The 21989-nt window shown below is 39.9% G+C and overlaps 1 protein-coding gene across 3 annotated transcripts in view; it reads left to right on the forward strand.

Moving 5' to 3' along the window:
- Positions 1-21989, forward strand: part of POT1 (protection of telomeres 1) — a 364682-nt gene that overhangs the window by 289743 nt on the left and 52950 nt on the right. For all 3 annotated transcript variants that reach the window (XR_003858606.1, XM_029615658.1, XM_029615659.1), the window contains exons 14-15: positions 2786-2942; positions 9045-9250. Coding sequence is in view for 2 of the 3 variants with exons in the window: in XM_029615658.1 (XP_029471518.1) it covers positions 2786-2942; positions 9045-9250 (363 nt within the window). In the remaining variant the exon portion in view is untranslated. The remainder of the gene's footprint in view (positions 1-2785; positions 2943-9044; positions 9251-21989) is intronic.

A 21989-nucleotide genomic window follows, 5' to 3' on the forward strand; every position in this document is an offset into this window, starting at 1 on the left:
TTTTAGATCATGGATTATCCTTTGTTCCGATATCTTTCCATTCACCTTTTGATGCAAGAATTATGCTTCATTGATTTATTCGGAAACTCAACATTAAACTTTATTTTTCAAAAGTAGAACATGGTAGTTATCAAGATTTATCCATTGTCCGTCCTCAATCTTCATGGAATCCTCCCGGGCTCATAGACCCACATATCAAAACATTTGAACAATTAGTTCTACAGGATCTGCGCAATTATGAGATGGTTCATCATTATCGTAGAGATAATCTATCACAACCTCTCAGGAAGGCGCTATTGTCACTACAAAAGAATACACTCGTGGATAAAGGCGGTGGGGTAGTTCTACAAGATAAGTCAACATTTGATGAGACTATGTTTCTCCATTTAAATGATAATAAATTTTATCGTAAACTAACATCAGATCCGACTCAATCATTATCCAATACACTTCAAGATATAGTGGCATCAGCCCAGGGTTTCACTGAAAAGGAAAGGCAATTTTTAGTGATTACACATCCACGCATCCCGGTAATCTATTCCATTCCTAAAATACATAAGGATTTTTAAAAAACCCCGATCTGACTGATTGTAGCTCTGAATGATTCTATTTTGGAGGCTCCAGCCATATTAATTGATAAGATCTTATAGCCTTATGTAGTAAAAACAAAATCTTATATTAAGGACACTATTCATTTTTTGCAGAAATTCCAGAGCTTCAACTTAGAGAATGATGGGCATTATTGGTTAGTCACTTTAGATGTATCTACCTTATACACTAATATTCCTCAATATCAAGCATTTGAAGTTATTCAACAATGTCTGGCAAATAGAGTGGGACATCAACGCATTTCCACCAATGTCATCTTATAATTATTACAAATAGTATTGTGTAATAACTACTTCATGTTTGAGACAGAGTTATATCTCCAGACCCATGGAATACCCATGGGGTCTCCATTAGCTCCCACGACAGCCAATATCTACATGGCACAATTTGAAGAGGATCATATCTATATATCTGATTGGTGGCAATACATCGTTGTGTGGTGCAGATACATCAATGACATTTTTTTTTAATATGACAAGGTTTGATGGATGGTTTGTCTTTATTTTGTAATTGGATCAATACAAGAAATGAAAATTTAAAGTTCACTGCGCAATGGTCCGATCATCATATACCATTTCTGGATGTTTTTGTACATTTAGATAAAGGAACTTTAAATACCACGGTATACCATAAGCCTACGGGTAAAAATAATCTGCTTAAATTCCATAGCCATCACCCACATTCTTTCAAATGTGGCCTTCCTGCCAGTCAATTCTTTCGCATTAAACGCATTTGTTCTACCAATGTGGATTTTAAGAAGCAGGCATCTATATTGCGGGATAGATTCCAGGCCAGAGGCCATCCCTTATCAGTTATTAAATGCGCGTACAAGCGGCCTAAGTACACAGACAGACAGGTGCTTTTACAATACAAGCTCGGTAAGCAAGATCCACAATTGGTTTGTGTCCTGAAGCAGTCTGTAGCTATTGCATCCTCCATTCGTCAACATTGGAGAGTTTTGGCTTTTCATAACATATTTCAGGACCTTCCTTTGATTGTCACCACCAGAAGCTCTAATATAAAAGACAAATTGATTCATGCTCATTCCTGTCTTCCACCACAAAATTTAGATCGTGGACATCATCGATGCGGTCAGTGTGCCCATTGTCATAACAGCATCGATGGCAGTACATGGACTGATCCCATTACAGGATATAAAGTCACACGGAAATGTAGCATGACATGCAATTCTGATCATGTAGTTTATGCTATCATATACACTTGTCCAAAGGTGAATATAGGAAGAACCACGAGAAAGGTTAAGATCAGACTCCACGAACATAAATCTAAGTTGAATATGTTAACATTATCTGCTCCTATAGTTACACATTGTGTGCAATATAAACATGTTTTTGCAGAATTAAAATGGACTATTATAGATCAGGTCGTACCATCATTAAGAGGGGGCAATCGTTTAAAGCTATTAAACCGGTGTGAAGCATACTGGATTTTCACATTGCGCACACAAGCACCGGAAGGTCTGAACGAAGAACTTGACTGGGGTTCGCTAATTTGAAAATACGTAAATGATGACGGAGCAACGTGATTACCGATTAGATGCATTGCCATTCTAAGCATTCATATATTAAAAAAACTGTCAGGACAGATGGGCGTTCAACAGCAGATTTGCGTTTGAAGCTTATATTCACAGTGTGGTGCAGAGCCTTACCGCTCGTATGAAAAGACGGAGCATCAATTCCAAAAGACTGTAAAGCTATTTTAGAACAAACATCATTTTGAAGTATTATACGCCTGACTACTGATAATCCAGCAAGTATCCCCTGAGGAAAGATCCTTCGGGATTTGAAACGTGGCCTCGTTGGGCTATTCTTCATTATACAGATAAGTCGGGACATTACCTTATTTTCTCACAGCCGGTTAGAAGCTCATATAGTATTTTTAAATATAAGTGGTTTATTGTTCAAAAACATTTTTTCACCAATTTTTGCACGTTCCACACATTAAAAAAATATAACAGCGGATGGAGGCGGGACGTTAATGATTATAAACATTCAATAACACCTGGATGATGTTTTATAACATTAATATGAAACGTTCCTGCCATCCATAAAAAAATGTTCTTTTAAATAAATGCTTGGCATAGTTTATATTTGTATATCTAGATATTTTGTTGTTGTATTTTTTTAAATTTCCTTTCATTTGCTTTCCCCTGCAGTACTCACTGCTCATCAACATTTAAAGAAAACTTCATTGAAGACCATATTAAGCAACAAAGCACCACAGAAATATTGTGTTAGAGTAAAACTGAAAACATATGAACCCAAGAAGCTTTATCAGTCTGTGAAGCTGTATTGCCCAAAGTGTGATTCCTTGTAAGTACATGCTTTTGTACTGTAATATGAATATCTCAAGATAAGAACATGCTTCTTAGATTAGCTATTATGCAAGGTCCTAGATTGTCTGCTTAGCAAGAGAGATAATTCCAAACAGGCAATAGAAGTCATTGGTACTTGTGGGGGTTGTATATGTGCGTTAGAGTTAACTAAAAATTATATAAGATTGACAATTGGTTCTAACCTTCATTTGCTTCAGCAGAAGTGACTCAAGTTCATACAGTTTCAGAATGAACACTGTGACTATAGTGCAAATTGCTTACAGCTCTTTCTTCTCCTACTTTCTGTTTCCTTGAATTTCTTCAATTTGTAAACATTTTTTAGCTATCTGAATTTTTTTTTTTTTTGAGAATCAATATAAAATAGTTTTTTTTATTGTTTTTAATTAAGATAAACTGAAAGGGGAAAGGCAGTCCTTCTGGCCAAAAGTACTACAGTAAGAAGCAGAAGGTATTGAATAGCGAGGTTGAAAAGAAGTTATTTGGTGAAAAGTAAGATAGTAGATACAAGAGTGAGGCGACAAGAGGGAAGAGATATATTAAGGAAGCAAAAGTAGGCAGGGAGAGGGAGGCACAGCCTGTATTTTATTTTAATTTGTTTTATTTTCCAGAATTTTTATTCCACATATTCAAAAAGTGTTCATAGCTGATCGCAGAGCTACATGCATAAACTCATAAAACAAAACCTTCCATATTAAATGGAGATTAGCACAGCATGATCTGGTTGACCAAAATACAAACTTTCAAAAAATAAACATAAGATTTGCAATATAAGTAGATTAAAAGCTACCGAGTCACTTCCCAAGAGGCAGAAGATCAGTTGTTAATTATCCAAAAAGATGAAAACACTGAGATTCATCATCAAATGCCATACAATACAGCAGGCCCTTACTTCTCTTTCTAAATAAATAGTCTCTTCACGGAGGTCACATGGCAGAGAATTCCAAAACAAAGGCCCACCTACTGAGAAGGTTCTCTGATAGAGGGAACTGCCAATAGGGCCTTCTCAGAGGAACAAAGCGGATTGCTAGTCACATATAGTGTTTAAGGTAATGAGAGGTGCTTGCTATGAATGGCCTTATGAATTAACATAAGAATCTTGAAGTACATACATGAGGCGTGGTAGGCAGAAAAAATGTTTCCTTCCTTTTCGCGGTCAATTCCTGGCATCCCACTTCTCAGTGGCCCCCAGTCATCGACTGCACACCAGTTATTTTTCATGTCTGGCTCTCATTTGTACCCGTGGATCATGTCCATCATGGATCCAGGTGAGGTTTGCATCCTCTGCCTGGGGGCCTCGCACGATGTCCGAGGGTGTCAGCTGTGTGACCAAATGACCCACAAGGGCCGTTGCGTGCGCCTTGACAAAATGGAGAAACTTTTTTGTTCCCAAAAGTCTGATGTATCCACACCTGCGTCAAAGTCCTTGACAATTGGGGGTTGAGTGGAACCTCTCGATATGCTCCCTCTCGCTACTCTTCTGGTTATATCTTCAAAAGACCAAGGGAACAGTGATCAGTCTTCCATGATCTCACTGGTTTCCAGGACATCAGGATCCACCAGTTCCTCAGCACTGGGAGAAGACCAGGCCGAGCACCGTTGGAGGTCCTGCAAGCATCGACATAGGTTGCCGTCGGCACACTGTTCCGGTTCTGGTACGGTACTGGCAGCTGTCGTACCGCCATCGAAGCAACCCCCATGGTTTGGAGGCCCCATCCTCCAATATACCGGGAAGTCCAAGACGTTCCCCAACATCGGTGACAGGCACCATGCATCCTCGGAGAACCGAGGAAGCACCGATGATGCCTTGTCCCCCTCCCTCAGTCCTGGCTTCCCCAAACTTCCAGGGGAAGTTGGGCTGCAGGGTGCAGAGGGCAGTGCTCCGAGCTCTAAGGAGCGTTGAGCCACCACAGGTCCCTGTGCTGATGCTGGAACCTCTGCTGTCTATTCTGGCACTCCTGCTTGAGCGTCTGGACATTCTTCTTAGCGCCCTCCCAATGCAAGCAGTGCCCGAGGGACCTTGGTTCCCCAGCGGCCACCGATGCCCCCCTCAGGAGCAATCCCTATTATTGGATCCTCCTTGGAGGAAGATGCGGCCAGTGCCGCATTCCCGAGGCCTCAGTTCCCCGAGTTTTTGCCTGTGCCCTCTGGCTTCCTCATCAATTTCTGTGGTGCCCTCGGTGCCTTCGAAACCTTCGGAGCCCAGGGCTAGGGTTCTCCACAAGCCTCATCCGTGAAAGCCCAGCGATGGCCTTAGTGAAGAAGAAAGCCCTTATGACCTATGTGGGGATGATTCCTCAGAGTCTTCGGCCGAATTCTCAGACGACCCCCCTCTCTGAGCCTTCCCCACCAGAGGAAAGGCGTTGGTCGGTGTCCCCCCCCCCCCTCCCCCGAGGAACTCTCCTTTGCGAGGTTCATCAGGGCCATGGCGAAGCTATTCCCTTACAACTCCTCAAGGAGGAGGATGCACGAAATAAGATGTTGGAAGTACTCAAGTTTGTCGACGCTTCTGAGGAAATCATGGCAGTTCCCATCCATGACATCTTTAAGGATCTTCCCCTTCGGATGTGGGAACACCCGATCTCCATATCTCCAGTCAATAGTAAGGTGGACGCTACCTATGTGGTACAGCAGGCCTTGGGATTCAAGAGGCATCACCTCCCTCACCAGTCAGTGGTCATGAAGTCTGCCCTCAAGAAGGCCAAATGCTTCTACACCCATGCTTCTGCCCCTCTGGGGTGAGAAAAAAGGGAGCTAGATGCTCTGGGCAGAAAGGTCTTTCAGGGCGCCATGCTCATCGCCTTCATCGCCACCCACCAGTTGTATATTTATTTTTTTATTTTTATTTAAAAACTTTCTATACCGTTGTTAAGTTAAATCACCATCACAACGATTTACAAAAAGGCACAACATGAGTTTAAAGGTTAATTGGTATAGATTACAAGTTATACATGTGCCATCATGGAACGGTAACATATTTTAATAATAGAGCTATGTGATAATTAAAGCTTAAATGTTGGTTAAAAAAAACTGCTAAATGGTTCAAGTCTAATGTTAATATGTATTTGGAGATGTTAAAGAAAAAAAAACTTACTTAGCTTTCACTTGTTTTCCTCCTCTTTTTCTTTATAAAATGCTTGATGAAAAGCCAGGTTTTTAGATTAGTTTTGAATAGCTTCAGATTACTTTGCAATCTAAGTTCGAGTGGCATGGAGTTCCACAGAACAGGTCCAGCCAGCGACAGGGCTCTCTCCCTTACTTGAGTGAGGCGTGCTGATTTGACAGAGGGAACAGTTAGTAGTGCCTTATTAGCTGATCTCAGGTTTCTGTGTGGTACATGTACGCGAAGTGCCGTGTTAAGCCAGTCAGCCTTTTCATCATGAATTAGTTTATGAATTATACATAGTGCTCTGTATTGTATTCTTTGTTCGATACATGTCTTTCAGGAGCTTCCAGCTTTGTGGGAAAACCCTCTTCAGGATCTGTTGGGTTCATCTCATTCAGGGGACTGTCTTCATGGGTCCTCCCCTTGAATCAGTGGGTGATGATGTGGGATCTGACTATTTTGAGATCCTCCCAGATATGTCCCATCAAGGGAGATAGTTAAGCTTGGTTACACAGCCACTTAATTTTGTTATGGTATTGTTTTACTGTATTGTTTGCTGATAAGTTTAGGTGTTCATTGCTGTTTGATTATATTTTATGTGTTTGATTATATTTTATGTGTGTATTTTCTGGTACCCGCTGAGATTTATGGATCAGCAGGCTAGAAATTTTATAAATAAATCTAATTCCCTTTCTTCTTCATTAGGGTCTTAGCTGAGCGTTCCTCCATTGTCAGAAATGAGGATAATCGAGGGATTCTATCATATCCACTTCCTGATTTACAGTAGCATTTTTCTCTTCTAGAGGATCTCTGCTATTCAAGTTCTTAGATAAATCAGCAAATGCTCTCTCTATTACAATCAGAAAAGACAAGGACCCAAGAGTGAATGACTTTCGGCTCCTCCAATTATTTTTAGCCCCACCGCTGGAATGGACAGCTATTCCAGTTATAAACTTCATCAGCATCTTCAAATAAGAATGTGGCAAAAACGTATTTCCTGCTTCCTAGTAGCCTACAAGCTATGGGCCAGATTTTAAAACTTATGCGCGGGTATAGATTTGTTCGCGCAACCTGGCGCGAACAAATCTACGCCCGATTTTATAACATGCACGTGGCCTTGCACGCGCCAAGCCCGAGGGGAGCCCTGATGGCTTTCCCCGTTCCCTCCAAGGCCGCTCCTACATTCTTTCCAAGACCTCAGGCACATAAAGGAGAGTGAGCTGATCACTCCTTGAACTGTAAAAGAGTCATAGTTTATTACCTTTAAAGGACTCCTGTCTAACTGTATCAGCATGGCACCCCGTAGTCACTCTCTGCAGCATTATTTAACATATATTTCACCCCTCTGCCATTTTCTCTCCACCTTAGGGCTGTCTTGCAAGTTATATACCGATGATATACAGTTTTTCTTTCCATTGAAATCCATCTGGACCGCTACAACAGACTTTGCTACACTGTGTCTCCTCAATATCAAAACTTGGCTATCACTCAAGAGATTATCTCTCAATTTAAAAAAGATTGAAATCTTAATATTAGGCTGCTCAGCAAAATATCCCATATCTGACATCTTCACTTTTGATAACCTAACACCTTATATATCCAAGAAAGTCTGCAATCTAGGAGTAATAATTGATTCATTTTTCATGAAACCACACATTATAACTATAACACAAACTACTTTTGCCAAACTGACCTCAAACCCCTCATAAACCCCACAGATTTTAGAACTGTTCTGTAGTCATTTATTTTTTCATCATTGGACTTCTGTAACTCTCTCTCCATCGGTATATCACAAACACCCACTCGAACTATATAGATCATTCAAAATTCTGCAGTCCACATTCTCACTGGGGCAAATATTTGCTACTATATTACCCGAATATTATATGCATTACACTGGCTCCCAATACAGTGTCAAATCCAATACAAATTTCCTTCCATTATACAAAATTTATTACACATTACTTTACTTCCCCTTGGATCAACACTATATTAAGGTTATACTCCCTTCTGAATTTTATGCTCCTCCAACCATCATTTTTTTGTACATACCATCTCCAAGACGCGCTCACTTTCATTCCACAAGGGAAAGAGCTTTTCAATAGTTGGCTCTACCCTATGAAACTCACCCCCTACTCAACTCTGCAGGATCAACAATTCCTCCAAAGATTTCTTAAAAGCCCTAAGATCTTCCTATTTACTAATACCTTTAAAAGCATCCACCAGTATCAGACCAGCACGTGAGATATTTCGTTCTCAATGTACTGATAAGATACCCTTGCTCCTAAACCTTATATTGTTAGGACTTTGCCCTCACGTACTTTGTATGTATGGTTATTCTCAATATTATGGGCCGGATTTTCAAAAGGTTACGTGCGCCGGGCCTATTTTAAGTGTAAGTCCCGGGGCTTGCAAAAAGGGGCGGAGGCGGGGCCAGAGGCCTCTGACACAGCGGCTATTTGCCGCTGTGTCAGAGATCGCGTGCCGACAGTCGGCCAGCGCACGCAATTTACTTCAGCCCCAGGGCTGAAGTAAGTTTTGAAATAAAAAAAAAGTCATCAAAGGTAGGGGGGAAAGGGCGGGGGAGGTAAGAGGAAGGTGGGGTGGGGGGGTAGTAAACAGGGGAAGGCAGTGCAGCTCGGAGCGGGCTTGGCGCACGCAAGGTGCCCAATTGTGCACCCCCTTGCACGTGCTGACCCCGGATTTTATAACATGCGCGCGCACTTCTTTTAAAATCTACCCCTATGTATCTATGTTATGTAATCCACCTGAACCTTGGAGGATGTGGGCTGTAAATAATTTTAAATAAAGAAATAAAATAAATTTTGATTTCAAATAGCATTTCTTTATCAAAATTCAAATAGAAACAGTTGATTTTAGATACATGGTGTATCCTTCTGGTCTAAAGGTTTTAGTATTTCTTTACTGCTTCAAAAATGGCTCTGAGTATATGCTCATTGTTGCTTGCGGTTTTAGGCAAGAAGTTCCTGGTGAGAATGATTTGGCCAGTATATTGCAAGACTGTGCTACCAAGCATCCAAATGCAAAACTGCAAAACACATCCTGGTACAAGTCTACAGTGTGGAATGTAGAACATCCGAAAGAAAGACAACTAGTTATTCATTTTGTAAAAAGAAATGAAATGCTTCAGAATCCAGAGGATTCCCTAATTATGATTGAAGGTAAGATGTTTTGTAAATTACAGATTCATCAGCATAGTAGGATGAAGAGGAGGCGAGCACTAGGGTTGTGGGATTTGTTTTATTTTATTTTTTTTTACTGCTTGAGTGCAGGATTTGAATTATAACTTTGTTGATATGAGCTATGATTGCAAGTGGGCTCTTGCAAGTAATTAGATTGTGCTGATAAAACTGATTCCTTTGCCTTTTCTCCTTTCCTACATACTTCATGTGCTAGTAATATACCTATAAAAAGTAGTGCTGAACATGCAACATTTAGATACAGTAGATTACAGACCTGATTGCTAACTTCAGATACATACGGTAATATTGGAAGCACCCTCTCCTTAGATGCCTGTATTTAGCTGAATCAGCCTCTGGATGTCAGTATTGTACTAAACATAAAACTGAAAATAAAACAATATAAATAACTCAAACAAATAGGAATTTCAGTCACCATACCTGGAAATAATAGGTTATTTTATTTGCTTGTTTTATTTTTGTCATTAATTCTTATGTTTTTTAAATTGGTTTAGTTGTTTTTCCTCTTTCATACTACTTTTGTTGAGTTTATAGCAGCAAAGTTTCATGTATCACAGTTTCACAATAAAACGTTTATTATAAGATATTAATTTTTTCATTTGAAAATGTGAACAACAAATTTAAGCAACTGTATAAAAATGTGATACTTAAGATAGGGATATTCTATTTAATGCAACCAAATTATAGTGCCGGTGCTTACATTTATGTATGAACTTTCTGAGAATAACCAGACTTAGTAGTATCACACTTTAGGGCCACATGACTTTTGTTACATCAATTAAATTCTTTATGGTTAATTTAATTCCTAATTCTAATTCCTATTGATTAACAGTATTATATTACTTTGTTGATTTTTCAATAATTTTAACAATATCCCTGGATAAGTTAAAGACATTATTTGGATGATAAAGCTTTTTTCACTTTATTTTAAATCTACTAAAGCCTTTTTTGTAGAGATTATTATACTAGTGGATCTTGATGTGTGAGTAATACCAGAATATATATTGGTGGATGTATGGTGTAAGGAATGTGGACTCTTAGTACTGTGGTTTGGTTGGCACAGCTTAGGGAGCAAACCTTCTAAGCCTACATTGACAGCTGGCAAGCATATCCTGGGATGGGACTGGATTTGAAGCTTCACCTTTACCAGCCCCTTTACCTACATGTTAAGCCCTTGGGTTTTGGGGCCGGCAAGACAAAGGCGATAGTCCCATAAGGCAAGGAGAGGCAGAGAGTCTAGGGCCAAGCTAGGTCAAGACAGGCAGCAACCAAGAGTAGTCAAGGTCCAGGCAAATGTCAGATCCAGGCAGTCAGTCCGAGGAAAAGGCAGGACTGGCTGGACGAGATGAGGAAAGGCAGAGCAGGCTGGACAAGGCAGGACTGGTTGGACAAGATGAGGAAAAGCAGAGCAGGCTGGAAGAGACGAGGCAAAGCAAGGCAGGCTGGACTGGTTAAGACAGGGCAAAAGGAATGCTGCAACACACTGCACAGGATGCAGGAGACATGTTGCTGAGGCAAAGTACAGAAGTCGCAGCTGGTTTAAATACACAGCCGCGTGAAGTCATCAGGAGGTGTCTGCAGAGAAGTTTCTCACCATGGGGCCTTTAAGAGGCACCACATGGCATGTACACGCACGCCTAAGGAGACAGTGGCCTGAGATCGGCAGTGATGTTCGTCGGTGGCTGGGGTTGAGTGCAGCCAGTCGCAGCAGCCTGCCACAACTGGCAAATGTAACATATAGTACAATTATATTTTTCTGAAGACAAGAAATGTGCACTCAGATTCTTTCAGAGTTTTATGGAAAAGCCTTTAATTGCTCATGCACGGTAGTTCCCATGCTGCTACAGTCCATAGTTTTCCCTCCATTTCTTTTTGTCCACTGGAACCGTTAGACACATTTTTATCTCTGTGGCCCCCAGAGTTACTGTTGAGAATTTTTCATTTTTGTTCTGTCTTCCGGCACAAAATACCCCTAGAAACTGATAAAGGGAGCAAAATTTTGCAAAGGCTCCCTCAGATGAAATAGCTAAATTTCATATATAGTTTTTCTCTTGTAAAATTTTATGTTAATTCAAAGTTAATGAGTTGCTGTGATGCAAAATTATACAAAAAACTCATTAACTATTTGTACATAGTAAAACTTTGCATGAAAATAGCATGACAAATATAATTTGCAAAAATTTTAAATACACCTCAATGAAGCATACTTAAAGCTTTTGCAAAAAAAACTTTGTAGAAAAATTGTGTTTACTATTTTTCTACCAGGCATATTTACATGACAGTTCTGGAGAAAAAAATAGCACATGTTATTAAATAAACTACAGGTGAATTTTGGCTGTCTTCCAATTTTTTCCACTAGTTTGGTTTTTGGAACTTTTAATTTTCATTTTTCTTTCCACTGTCCTTTTTTTTAATCCAATCACACTAGCCCAAACTGAAAGGAAATCAAGGAACTAAAAAGGTTTCAACTCAACATCACAGATAATACCTGGTCAAATGTTTCAAACTCAATTGTTTCAAGCAAAATGATTTACTATATATTTTTGGAAGTGAAAGTTTTTTAAAAGTACATTTTTTATGGGACCGAATTGGAGTGCAGTCTATATTTTAAAAAAAACAAAAAACCTGCCTCTTCTCTAAGGTCCAATTTTATTTTATTAACCTTTTATTATGCATGATGTTTTTTTTGTTTTTTAGAAATTATAGTAAAATATATTCTACCTCGAGAGCGATATATCCAAATAGTTTGAAAGAATCACCATTTAAGAAGAAATTCGTAATATGACTGCACTTAACTCATCCTACATGAATCCATGTTTCAATGTTGAATCTGCTTCAGGGGGGCTTTTAAATACACCATTAATATTTCTTCTAATTCACAAATTTAGATTGCTCGTGTTAAACACTTCCAAACATTTTTTGCCAGTATCGATCTTACATCTTCTTAATTTCTTAAAAAATAACATGGCGGCCACAGGAGTGGAGTGGCATTCACGGAGCGGGATGCCAATGGTATACCACCTTCACGGAGCAGAAGGATGGAGGGCTACCATCTCCCAAATAATAAAAAAAAACAAACAAACAGGGGTGGGTAAAAGTATGTAAAATTACCGGTGAGGTCATAGGCTATAGGTATTGCCAATTACTAGGCTTGTTCAATATTTGTTTGTTAATGTGGCTCGCGGAAATGGGGGCTACTACCTGGAGATAATATCCTTGTTCAGTGTACATACACACGGTTGTGACTCCATCATTGCTCTGGGCTTCAACGGCAAGAGGTAATGTGGAAGAAAAAAAAAAAATTGGTATTCACAGGGAAGCGAGGTATAGCTGAGCAGATACTTTACTTTCAATGCATGTCCAGCGTAGCTCTCTGCTTCAACGGCAGGGGGAATGAGGAAGGGAGGATCTGTATGTGGATTGCATAGTCTGGGTTGGACAGGGGCAGGGGTGTGGCCTGCTTATTGCGGCGGTTACTACCCCTAATTGAGCCGGATGTTCACTTGATGCAGTTCCAGCGCTGCTCTCTACATTGATAGTGGGGAGGAGGAGAAATAGAACTAGAGAGTACTAGAAGCCAAGCGTAACAAGTATGAGAGAGAGAGGAAAGGAAAAAAAAATACATGGCTTGCTGGGCAGACTGGATGGGCCGTTTGGTCTTCTTCTGCCGTCATTTCTATGTTTCTATGGATGTATTATATTCAAGGGGGAAATGACAAAAGTCTTAAGGAGTGAATTAAATCAGAGTACCAATTAATTATTTCATTGAGCCCACTCGGGAGCATTGACTGCAATTCAAAAATCCAGAATTGTTCCCGTCTATTCTTTATTTTTAACCATTTATTTGTTCAGTTTTAACAAATAATAACATTACATTAAAATTTGTAAAGAGAACTGTTCATGTTTGACAATTGAGCAGTGGAGTTGCCGCTTTGAATAATAAAGAAATCTTTATTTAAAATTATTAAGCTTTTGGACCTATCAAGTTTCTTTGCATCTCCTTTGGCATTGGATATTGATTATTTGGAGTGCACATATCTGGTTCCACTATTTGTGATTTTGGTATTCTTTATTTTAAAAGATATTATTACATTAAAATTTGTAAAGAAAATAGGTACTGAGATAGGAAAATAATTATAGAAGTACAAAGAAGAAGAAAAGAGAAAAAATAAATAAGCTCAAGATCTCTTATAAGCCCACGATATCGGCCGGGGGCAAGAAATCAGAGAAACAATAATGGGCCAGATTTTGTAATGTACACCCGATTTTATAACATGCGCGTGCACCTTGTGCACCTTGCATGCGTTGAGCCCTAGGGGAGCCCAGATGGCTTTCCCCGTTCCCTCCAAGGCTGCTCTGAAATCGGAGCGGCCTCGGAAGGAACGTTCCTTCCGCCCCCCCACCTTCCCCTCCCTTCCCCTATCTAACCCGCCCCCCAGCCCTATCTAAATCCCCCCCTTACCTTTGTTTCTTTATTTACGCCTGCCTCATTTTTTCAAGGACCGGGACATACGCGCATCCTGGGGCTTGAAAAAACCTATGCAAAATAGGCTCGGCGCGTGCAGGAGAGTTTTAAAATCCGTCCCAATATGAACATTTAATACTGTCTTACAAAGAAGAAAAAAAAGGAGCCCATGAGATTACAAAAGTAGATAAAGTTTCTCCTTAATAGAACCTAATTAGGAAACATCAGTACCAGAGTAAGTTTTACATCAAGACATTTTCTCAACTATAATGAGTCAAAAAAAAAAATATATATATATCTCATTGTTATATTTCACGAGATACTTGCATGGGAAGCGAAGAAAAAAACACCACGAATACTAAGCACACCTGCCTCAACTGCAGGAATTGTATATGTCTATTCTGGGTCTCAAAAGATTCATTTGGAAAACATCAACTATTTTGGCCCATAAACAGAGATTCTTTATATTTGAAGAAAAGCCGCATAACAGAATTTTTATCCAACTCGAAGACTAAAGATATCATCAAGGTAGCCTGTGAGGCTACCTCATCCTGCGAATTCTCAAAGAAAGCAGACAGTTCTAAAGTATCTATATTCATCTTCATCCTGTACATCAGGAACAGTTACACATTTCTTTTCAGGTAGGTAGTATGCCTTATTTATTGGTGGTAGTGCTTCCAGGGGAAACTAAACTTTCAATAAATATTTCTTGAATAGTTCCCCTGTTTTAACCAAGGAAATCCGTGGAAAATTCAAAATTCTCAGATTTAAAATTCTTAATTTGTTTTCAATCACTTCCATCTTGCATTGCAATTTCGTTATCTTTTTGCATACTTTCTTTATTAGATTTTTCCAAATGTATCCTTCTCTCACAGTTAAAAACCTTTTGAGAAAACTATACAACTGATTGCTCAGCTTTTTCAACGTTAGCTTTATTCTCCATAAAGCTCTTGGAAATAGAAATGTTCATAGTACTGATAGCTTTCCAAATAGATTCTAAGGAGATCTCACCCTTCACCCCGCAGACTCTCTTCTCCATTCCCAGATCCAATAACAGAAGAGCAACTGAAGACTCTTCTAATGTTTCATCCGCTGCATGAGGGCCAGGTGCCACAGAAGTAGCAGCTGGCATCTCCAACTGCATGACTCGATTAGGCCCGATTAAGAGCAAATGGCCGTCGGACTATGCGTTCCCCAATTCTGTCCAGGTGCAATAAGCCCTAGCAATTCCCCAACTTCTGGGTTTGCCACATCGACGGTAGAACCAGCTACAGGGGAAGCCAACAGCTCCAGTCACGGGGGGGAATCAAACGTTGCTCCGGGCTGAGGGAAACTTCGGCCTCAAACCAAGGAGAGGCTTCTCTCTCCACCTTAGCAACTAAAGGCCCTTGCCGTGGAGAAGAGGCAGTAAGTTCTGAGGTGAAAAAAGGCAGTATGGATTGCTGTAAAGAGGCTACAGGGAGTTCAGTCAGCGGGGGACGAAGTCCTCTCTTCTGTTTCTTCCCCATAGTAAGAAAACCGCCAAGAGAACTTGGAGTTTATGCGCCCAACCTCAGGGACACCAACTTGATTCCCCAGGTTGTCCACTTCTCTTCTGAGTCAACCCATGCTTTTTTTCCCCCAGATATGGCCATTGACAGCAGGCTGCGAGGCAAATCTTTTAATTTTCTTCACACCATCTCTTTTAGAGAAAATAGGTTATTTTGCTTGGTTTTGCTTTGTCCATTTTCCTCACCTTGTCAAAGAAGCAGGCCAGAGCTTTATGTCCCAAAGAAGTACAAGCAGAAGATATCTACCACTGATTTTAAAATGATTTGCATAAGTGTCTGGTAGAAGACCACAGTGACTTGGTCTGTGGCATCTGTGCTAGGACGTCATCCAAAGCAGTTTGAGCTCAGATCAGACTTCGTGCTATCTTTGCCATTGAACAAAAGTCCAGCTCATCAAAGCCGGCATTGCACAGACTATCAAAAAAAATGGCATTCATAACGATAACAATTTCTTGTTAATATAGCATCAAGGTGCAGTTTCTCAAAAAGCGCATCATAACACCCAGATATATGATATGTCTCAAGACCAATCTAGATGGGGAAGCAGTATTGAATGCTCCACCATTCTGGGTGTTATGATGGTCTTTTTGAGATACTGCACCTTCATGTTGTATTAACAAGAAATTATATTTATGAATGCAACTTTCTTGAGTATCTTGATTCTTGATTCTATTGCATCATGATTGCACAGACTATGTCAAAAATATTTTCAACCTCTTTGTTTCCTTGGTAAAAGTGTAAGCCTTGGAATCAAAAGAAATTTCACTCCTTTCTTGTTTGAGCTGGGGAGAGTAAGAATCAACCTGAGGCTCTGACGCATTGAGGTAGCTCTTCAATACATAGCTTCATGAGCAAGGAGGTTCCACATCATCTCAAGGAAACACACCAACTCAGGAAGTCTATTCTAGGCATATAGCACAGCAAAGTGGAAGTATGCGGTCAAAAGGGGCAGTAGAACAAAAGGGTACAAATAAGAGTAAGCCAATTAATGGAGTTCATAAGAAAGGGTGTAGGGAGTGATAAGAAAAGATAGGTACTGAGGAGCTACATGGTGAATGTATTTATAAGTGAGTAAGAGAACTTTGGATTAGTAACTTGAGAAGAGGGTTACATGATCATAGTTATGCTGAAGAAAGACAAATTGTGCAGCCAATTTTTGAATAGATTTTAGTGGCAAAAGATGGTTTAGTGGGAGGCCCTGCGAAGAGCTAATTGTAGTAGCTTAAGTAGGAAGCAATAAGAGAGTGGAGGATCATTTTGGTAGCAAGCTCAAAAAGGAAGAGATATATTGTAATGATGTAATAGATGAAGAAATGGCACACTTTAGCAGTGTTTTGGTTGTGTGTAAAGGAGAGAGAGACGTCCAAAAATAACATCAAGGTTACAGGCTGAGAGAACTGGGAAGGTGAGAATGCCAGCCAAAGAGACAAAAAAAGAAGAAAGCATTACCAAAGCACTAAGTTCTATTCCTCCATAGAATCCTGCCTGATCTATATTGTGATCTACTCAAACACAATCTTGCAAGGAGACCTGAGTTTCTCCCTGTTTCTAATGTTGTATCTTTTATTTTCCCTTCAGAGAAACACAAGAAATGCTATTACCTAATGGGGAGAGGTGTGAAGCATTGTGAGCAGCCTTTGATTCAAATGTTCTGTAATGTTTTTGAAACTGCATAGAGACTTCCATGGCTGTTGAAGCTCACAGACACTCATGGTTGTGAGCCTCAAGCCACCTTAAGGATGTGCAGAAATTGCTCCTGCAGTATTGTGGCTGATCAATATGGTTCTTACCCATAAGAAATTGCCATACTGGGTCAGACCAAGGGTCTATCAAGCCCAGTATCCTGTTTCCAGCAGTGGCCAATCCAGGCTACAAGTACCTGGCAAGTACCCAAAAACTAAATCTATCCCACACTACTGATGCTAGTAATAGCAGTGGCTATTTTCTAAGTCCACTTGATTAATAGCAGGTAATGGACTTCTCCAAGAACTTCTCCAAACCTTTTTTAAACCCAGCTACACTTAACTGCACTAACCACATCCTTGGCAACATATTCCAGAGTTTAATTGTGCGTTGAGTGAAAAAGAATTTTCTCCGATTAGTTATAAATGTGCCACGTGCTTATTTCATGTAGTGCCCCTAGTCCTTCTATTATCCAACCCAACTGATAAAAGCCCATTTTATTTATTTTATTTTTATTTATTTAAAATCTTTTCTATACCATCGCTAAGTTAAATACCATCGCAACGGTTTACATGTTGGCACATAAATTAAGGTGATTGAGTGCGTACTATAGTACATTCTAACAGGTGCCGCAAAAGGTTCGGTTACAGTATATCAAAAGAACAAGCAATCAATTGAAAAGTGAAGTAGGTCATGCCCAGGTATGCCTTTAAGGTACTAATCACTGGTAAAATTCTTATTCTCTGTATTTTACAATTATGTTTGTGGTGATATAGCGTTGCACATTCTGAGAGTAGTGCAGTGTGTTGAGCCTCTAGATTCCTATATCTGGTGTTACACTTGTGTTATTTATCTATTTTTATTGTTTTATTGTACATAATTATTATGAGTTCCCATGAGCAACTAAATGTGACAAAAATTAATTAAAATATGAAATCAAGTGCCTTACCAGGAAGGTCATATTTTTGGTGGCTGCCACTTCTGCCAGCAGTTTGTGAGCTTTCGGCTTTAGTTGTCTTATCTACCTTATACCAGATTTCATCATAGTGAAGTGCTATTCTGCATACATCCTATGTTCCTGCCTAAAATGGAATCAGATTTCCATTTTAATCAGTCAGTCGTATGTCCAATATTTTTCTCTGGGCCACATCTCCATAAATGTGAAAGAGTGCTTCATTTCCCTGAATTACAAAAACACCATTTCCTTCCAACTAGAGTGAACTGAAACCCAACTATTTTTTGACCCCTGCAGATTCAACAGCATGGTGACAAAGTGCACCATTTCTAAGTGGATATCAGATTGTATCTCTTCCAGTTATGCTGAGGCAGGTCTTACCTTAGAAGGAAATATCAAGACCCATAATGATGGAGCCATGGCATCATTGTTTGTCCACCTTCTGTCTACCTCCATTGAGGAGATTTGCTAGGATGTGACATGGCGTTCAGTCTACAAATTCATATCCTATTACTATATAGACACTGCCTTCTGATAGATTAGCACTGTCCATTTTTCAGGGCCTTTTTGAGGAGTACAGCTCTACTCCATTATCCTAGAGTCCATCTTATAGTTTTGGGTTGTTTTACCTGTGGGTTGTTTTTATTATTGGATAATAGAATATGTGTTTTCACAACAAAAGAAAATATTTCATATCCATTGGCAGTAGTGGTTGCTAGGGCATCCTATTTGTGTGACTAGTGAATTGTTTAGAACATAAGAAATTGCCATATTGAGTCAGACCAAGGGTCCATCAAGCCCAGTATCCTGTTTCCAACAGTGGCCAATCCAGGCTACAAGTACCCAAAAACGCTAAGACCACTCCAAATACTACAAAACACTGCAGCAAGAATTCTGACTGGGAAAAGAAAAAGAGACCACATTACAGAAACTCTAGCAGAATTACACTGGTTACCCATTGAGCACATAATACAATACAAAGCACTATGCACTATACATAAAGTAATACACAATGAAAAAGCAGAATGGTTGAACACAGCACTACGGGTACATGTCCCACATAGAAACCTGAGATCAGCTAACAAAGCACTACTAACCATCCCCTTTTTCAAAACAGCAAGCCTAACACAAGTTAGAGAAAGGGCAGTATCACTGGCAGGACCTATACTATGGAACACCATGCCACTTGAGATCAGATAACAAAGAGATCTCAAAACATTTAAAAAGAATTTAAAAACCTGGCTTTTTAAACAAGCCTATCACAAAGAGAATGGAGAATAGAGAATAAAAAATAGAATGGAGCAGGCGGTAGAACACCCATGCACAACACTTAACTCAATATGTGCGCTTTTATTATTTTATCACACTGTTAACATAGAAGAAATATTCAATTGATAAACTAAACCTGTAATCTATTTATTTATTTATTTATTTATTTATTTATTTATTTAACATCTCTTTTATACCGATATCCGTTCGCACATCTCATCGGTTCACAATAAACAAAAACTTTTGGGCAGGGCCCTTACATGTAACAGATAACTTAGTGAACTAGGAAAAATACAATTAACTTTTGGGAGGAGCCCTTACATATAACAAACATCAATGGATAGATGCAATGCAATAGAACTGTAACTATAACTATATACATGAGAGTGCACAGTACAAAATTAGCGGACATAAGGCGTTCATAACAAAATAACATTGTAAAATTCACAGGGGGGTTTTATGTAATAGGGGGTGACATGGGGTAGGCTTGTTGAAAGAGCCAGGTTTTAAGTTTCTTTTTGAAAGTGGGGGTATATGTCTCCATGCGAATATCATGGGGCAGGGAGTTCCATATGGTGGGGCCGGCAAGAGAAAAGGCTCTGTTTATAGTAGAAGAGAGTTTAAAAGATTTGATAGATTGGGCACGAAGTGTTCCTTGGAGGGCTGGGCGGGTAGGTCTCTTGGAGGTAGGAGGGGGGGGATTAAGCCAGTTGAGGTTGGAATTTAATAGACTCTTGTGTATGATAGATAGTGTTTTATATAGAATTCGTGACTGTATAGGGAGCCAGTGTAGTTCGATAAGTGTGGGAGTGATGTGATCTCTTTTCTTTGTGTTTGACAGTATCCGAGCGGCGGCATTTTGTAGGCGTTGTAATGGCCTAGTGTGTGTTGCGGGAATGCCAAGGAAGAGTGCATTGCAATAGTCAATTTTCGATAAAATAATAGACTGGAGAACTGTACGGAAATCAGTGAAGTGTAGTAGGGGTCTGAGTTTCTTTATCGTTTGTAGCTTAAAATAGCAATCCTTTATGATGGATTTAATGAATGGTTTAAAAGAAAGGTGATTATCAATAATGACTCCTAAATTACAAGTGTGTGATGGGAAATTGGTAGACGAGTAAGCAAGTGGGATGTCTGGGAGCGGTTGCCTATTAGATATGATTAATAGCTCAGTCTTGTTTGAATTTAGAGCTAGGTGCATGTCCTTTAGGAGTGGGTTGATGGAGGAAAGACAGGATTCCCAGTTTTGTAAAGCAGTTTGGATAGAGTCAGAGAAAGGGAAGATGAGTTGCACATCGTCAGCATAAATAAAATGCTTGATGTGCAGGTTAGTGAGAAGCGTGGTAAGGGGAATCATGTATATATTAAATAGCGTCGAGGAGAGTGAAGAACCTTGGGGCACACCTTGGGGAAGACTGATGGGATCAGATTCATAGTTGTCCACTAGGACAGTAAAAAAGCGATTTTGGAGATACGATTGAATCCAGGCGAAGGCATTGCCAGTGATCCCAATACTTCTGAGGATGTTGAGTAGGACATCGTGATTGACTGTGTCGAGTGCAGCCGAGATGTCAAGCATGGCGATCAGATAGGAGGATCCTGAGTCGGTTCCTCTGATAAGAGTATCGTGTAGGGAGAAGAGCAATGTTTCAGTACTTAAATGCTTCCTGAAACCATATTGGGTGGAAGGGAGGATGTTGTTTTGTTCAAGGTGATCGGAGAGGCGTGAATTAACTAGCTTTTCAAGAACTTTAGCTAGGAGGGGTAGGTTGGACACCGGTCTGTAATTAGAAAGTGTGGCGGGGTCAAGATTCGGTTTTTTGAGTAGCGGTTTCACTATTGCTTGTTTAAGAAAATTAGGGACAATGCCATGCTCTAGAGAACAGTTGAGAATATTTGAAAGAGGTTTGGCGATCACATTGTGTATAGATAGTAGGAGTTTGGAAGGGATGGTTTCAGAAGGATGTGTTGAAGGTTTCATTTTCTTTAGTATGTTCTCTACTTCTAGGGAGGATGAGGATTCAAAAGAGGAGAGGGATACTGGAGAGTTGATATTGGGAAGACAGATGTTGAGGTTGTTGTGCGAGAATTGTGCCGTGATGGAAGATACCTTGTTTTTAAAAAATTGTGCTAACTCGTTGCAACGATTTTTAGAGGACTTAGCCGGTTGTTGCGTGTGTGTGGGAGAAGTCAGGTCAGCAACCATAGCGAAAAGAGCCTTGGGGTTATATTGCAGACCATTTATGTTTTTGGCGTAGTATTCACGTTTAGATTGTAGGATGGAATTTCTATATTCGTGCATACGTTGATAGTAGAGAGTTTTGGTTGCGGGGGATTGGTGTTTGCGCCATGACCTTTCCGCAGCTCTGAGTTGGATTTTAAGATTTCTGAGGACAAGCGTGTACCAGGGTTTCCTATTTTTACGGTTGGGGTTGACAGTTTTTGTTATTAGGGGGCAATGTTCATTGGCAATGCTGAGGGTGAGGTTAACCCAGGAGGAGAATGCATTATCTGGGGATGATAGGTCAATTTGCTTGTCTATGTCTGAGCATGCTAGTGTGATGGTCTCTACATCGCAGGATTTACGAAATTTGAAAGATATGGCCTGACGGGGCGCGGAAATGGAGCTTTGAGGAAGTGTAAGTTTAGTCTTGATTAAGGAGTGATCAGACCATGGTACTGCCATACATAATGGAGGATTGGTTATGCTGATGGGGGAGTTGATAAAAATCAGATCAAGGGTGTGGCCAGCTTTGTGTGTGGGAGAGTTCACTATCT

The sequence above is a fragment of the Rhinatrema bivittatum genome, chromosome 9 (assembly GCF_901001135.1).
Source record: "Rhinatrema bivittatum chromosome 9, aRhiBiv1.1, whole genome shotgun sequence".
Lineage (NCBI taxonomy): Eukaryota > Metazoa > Chordata > Amphibia > Gymnophiona > Rhinatrematidae > Rhinatrema > Rhinatrema bivittatum.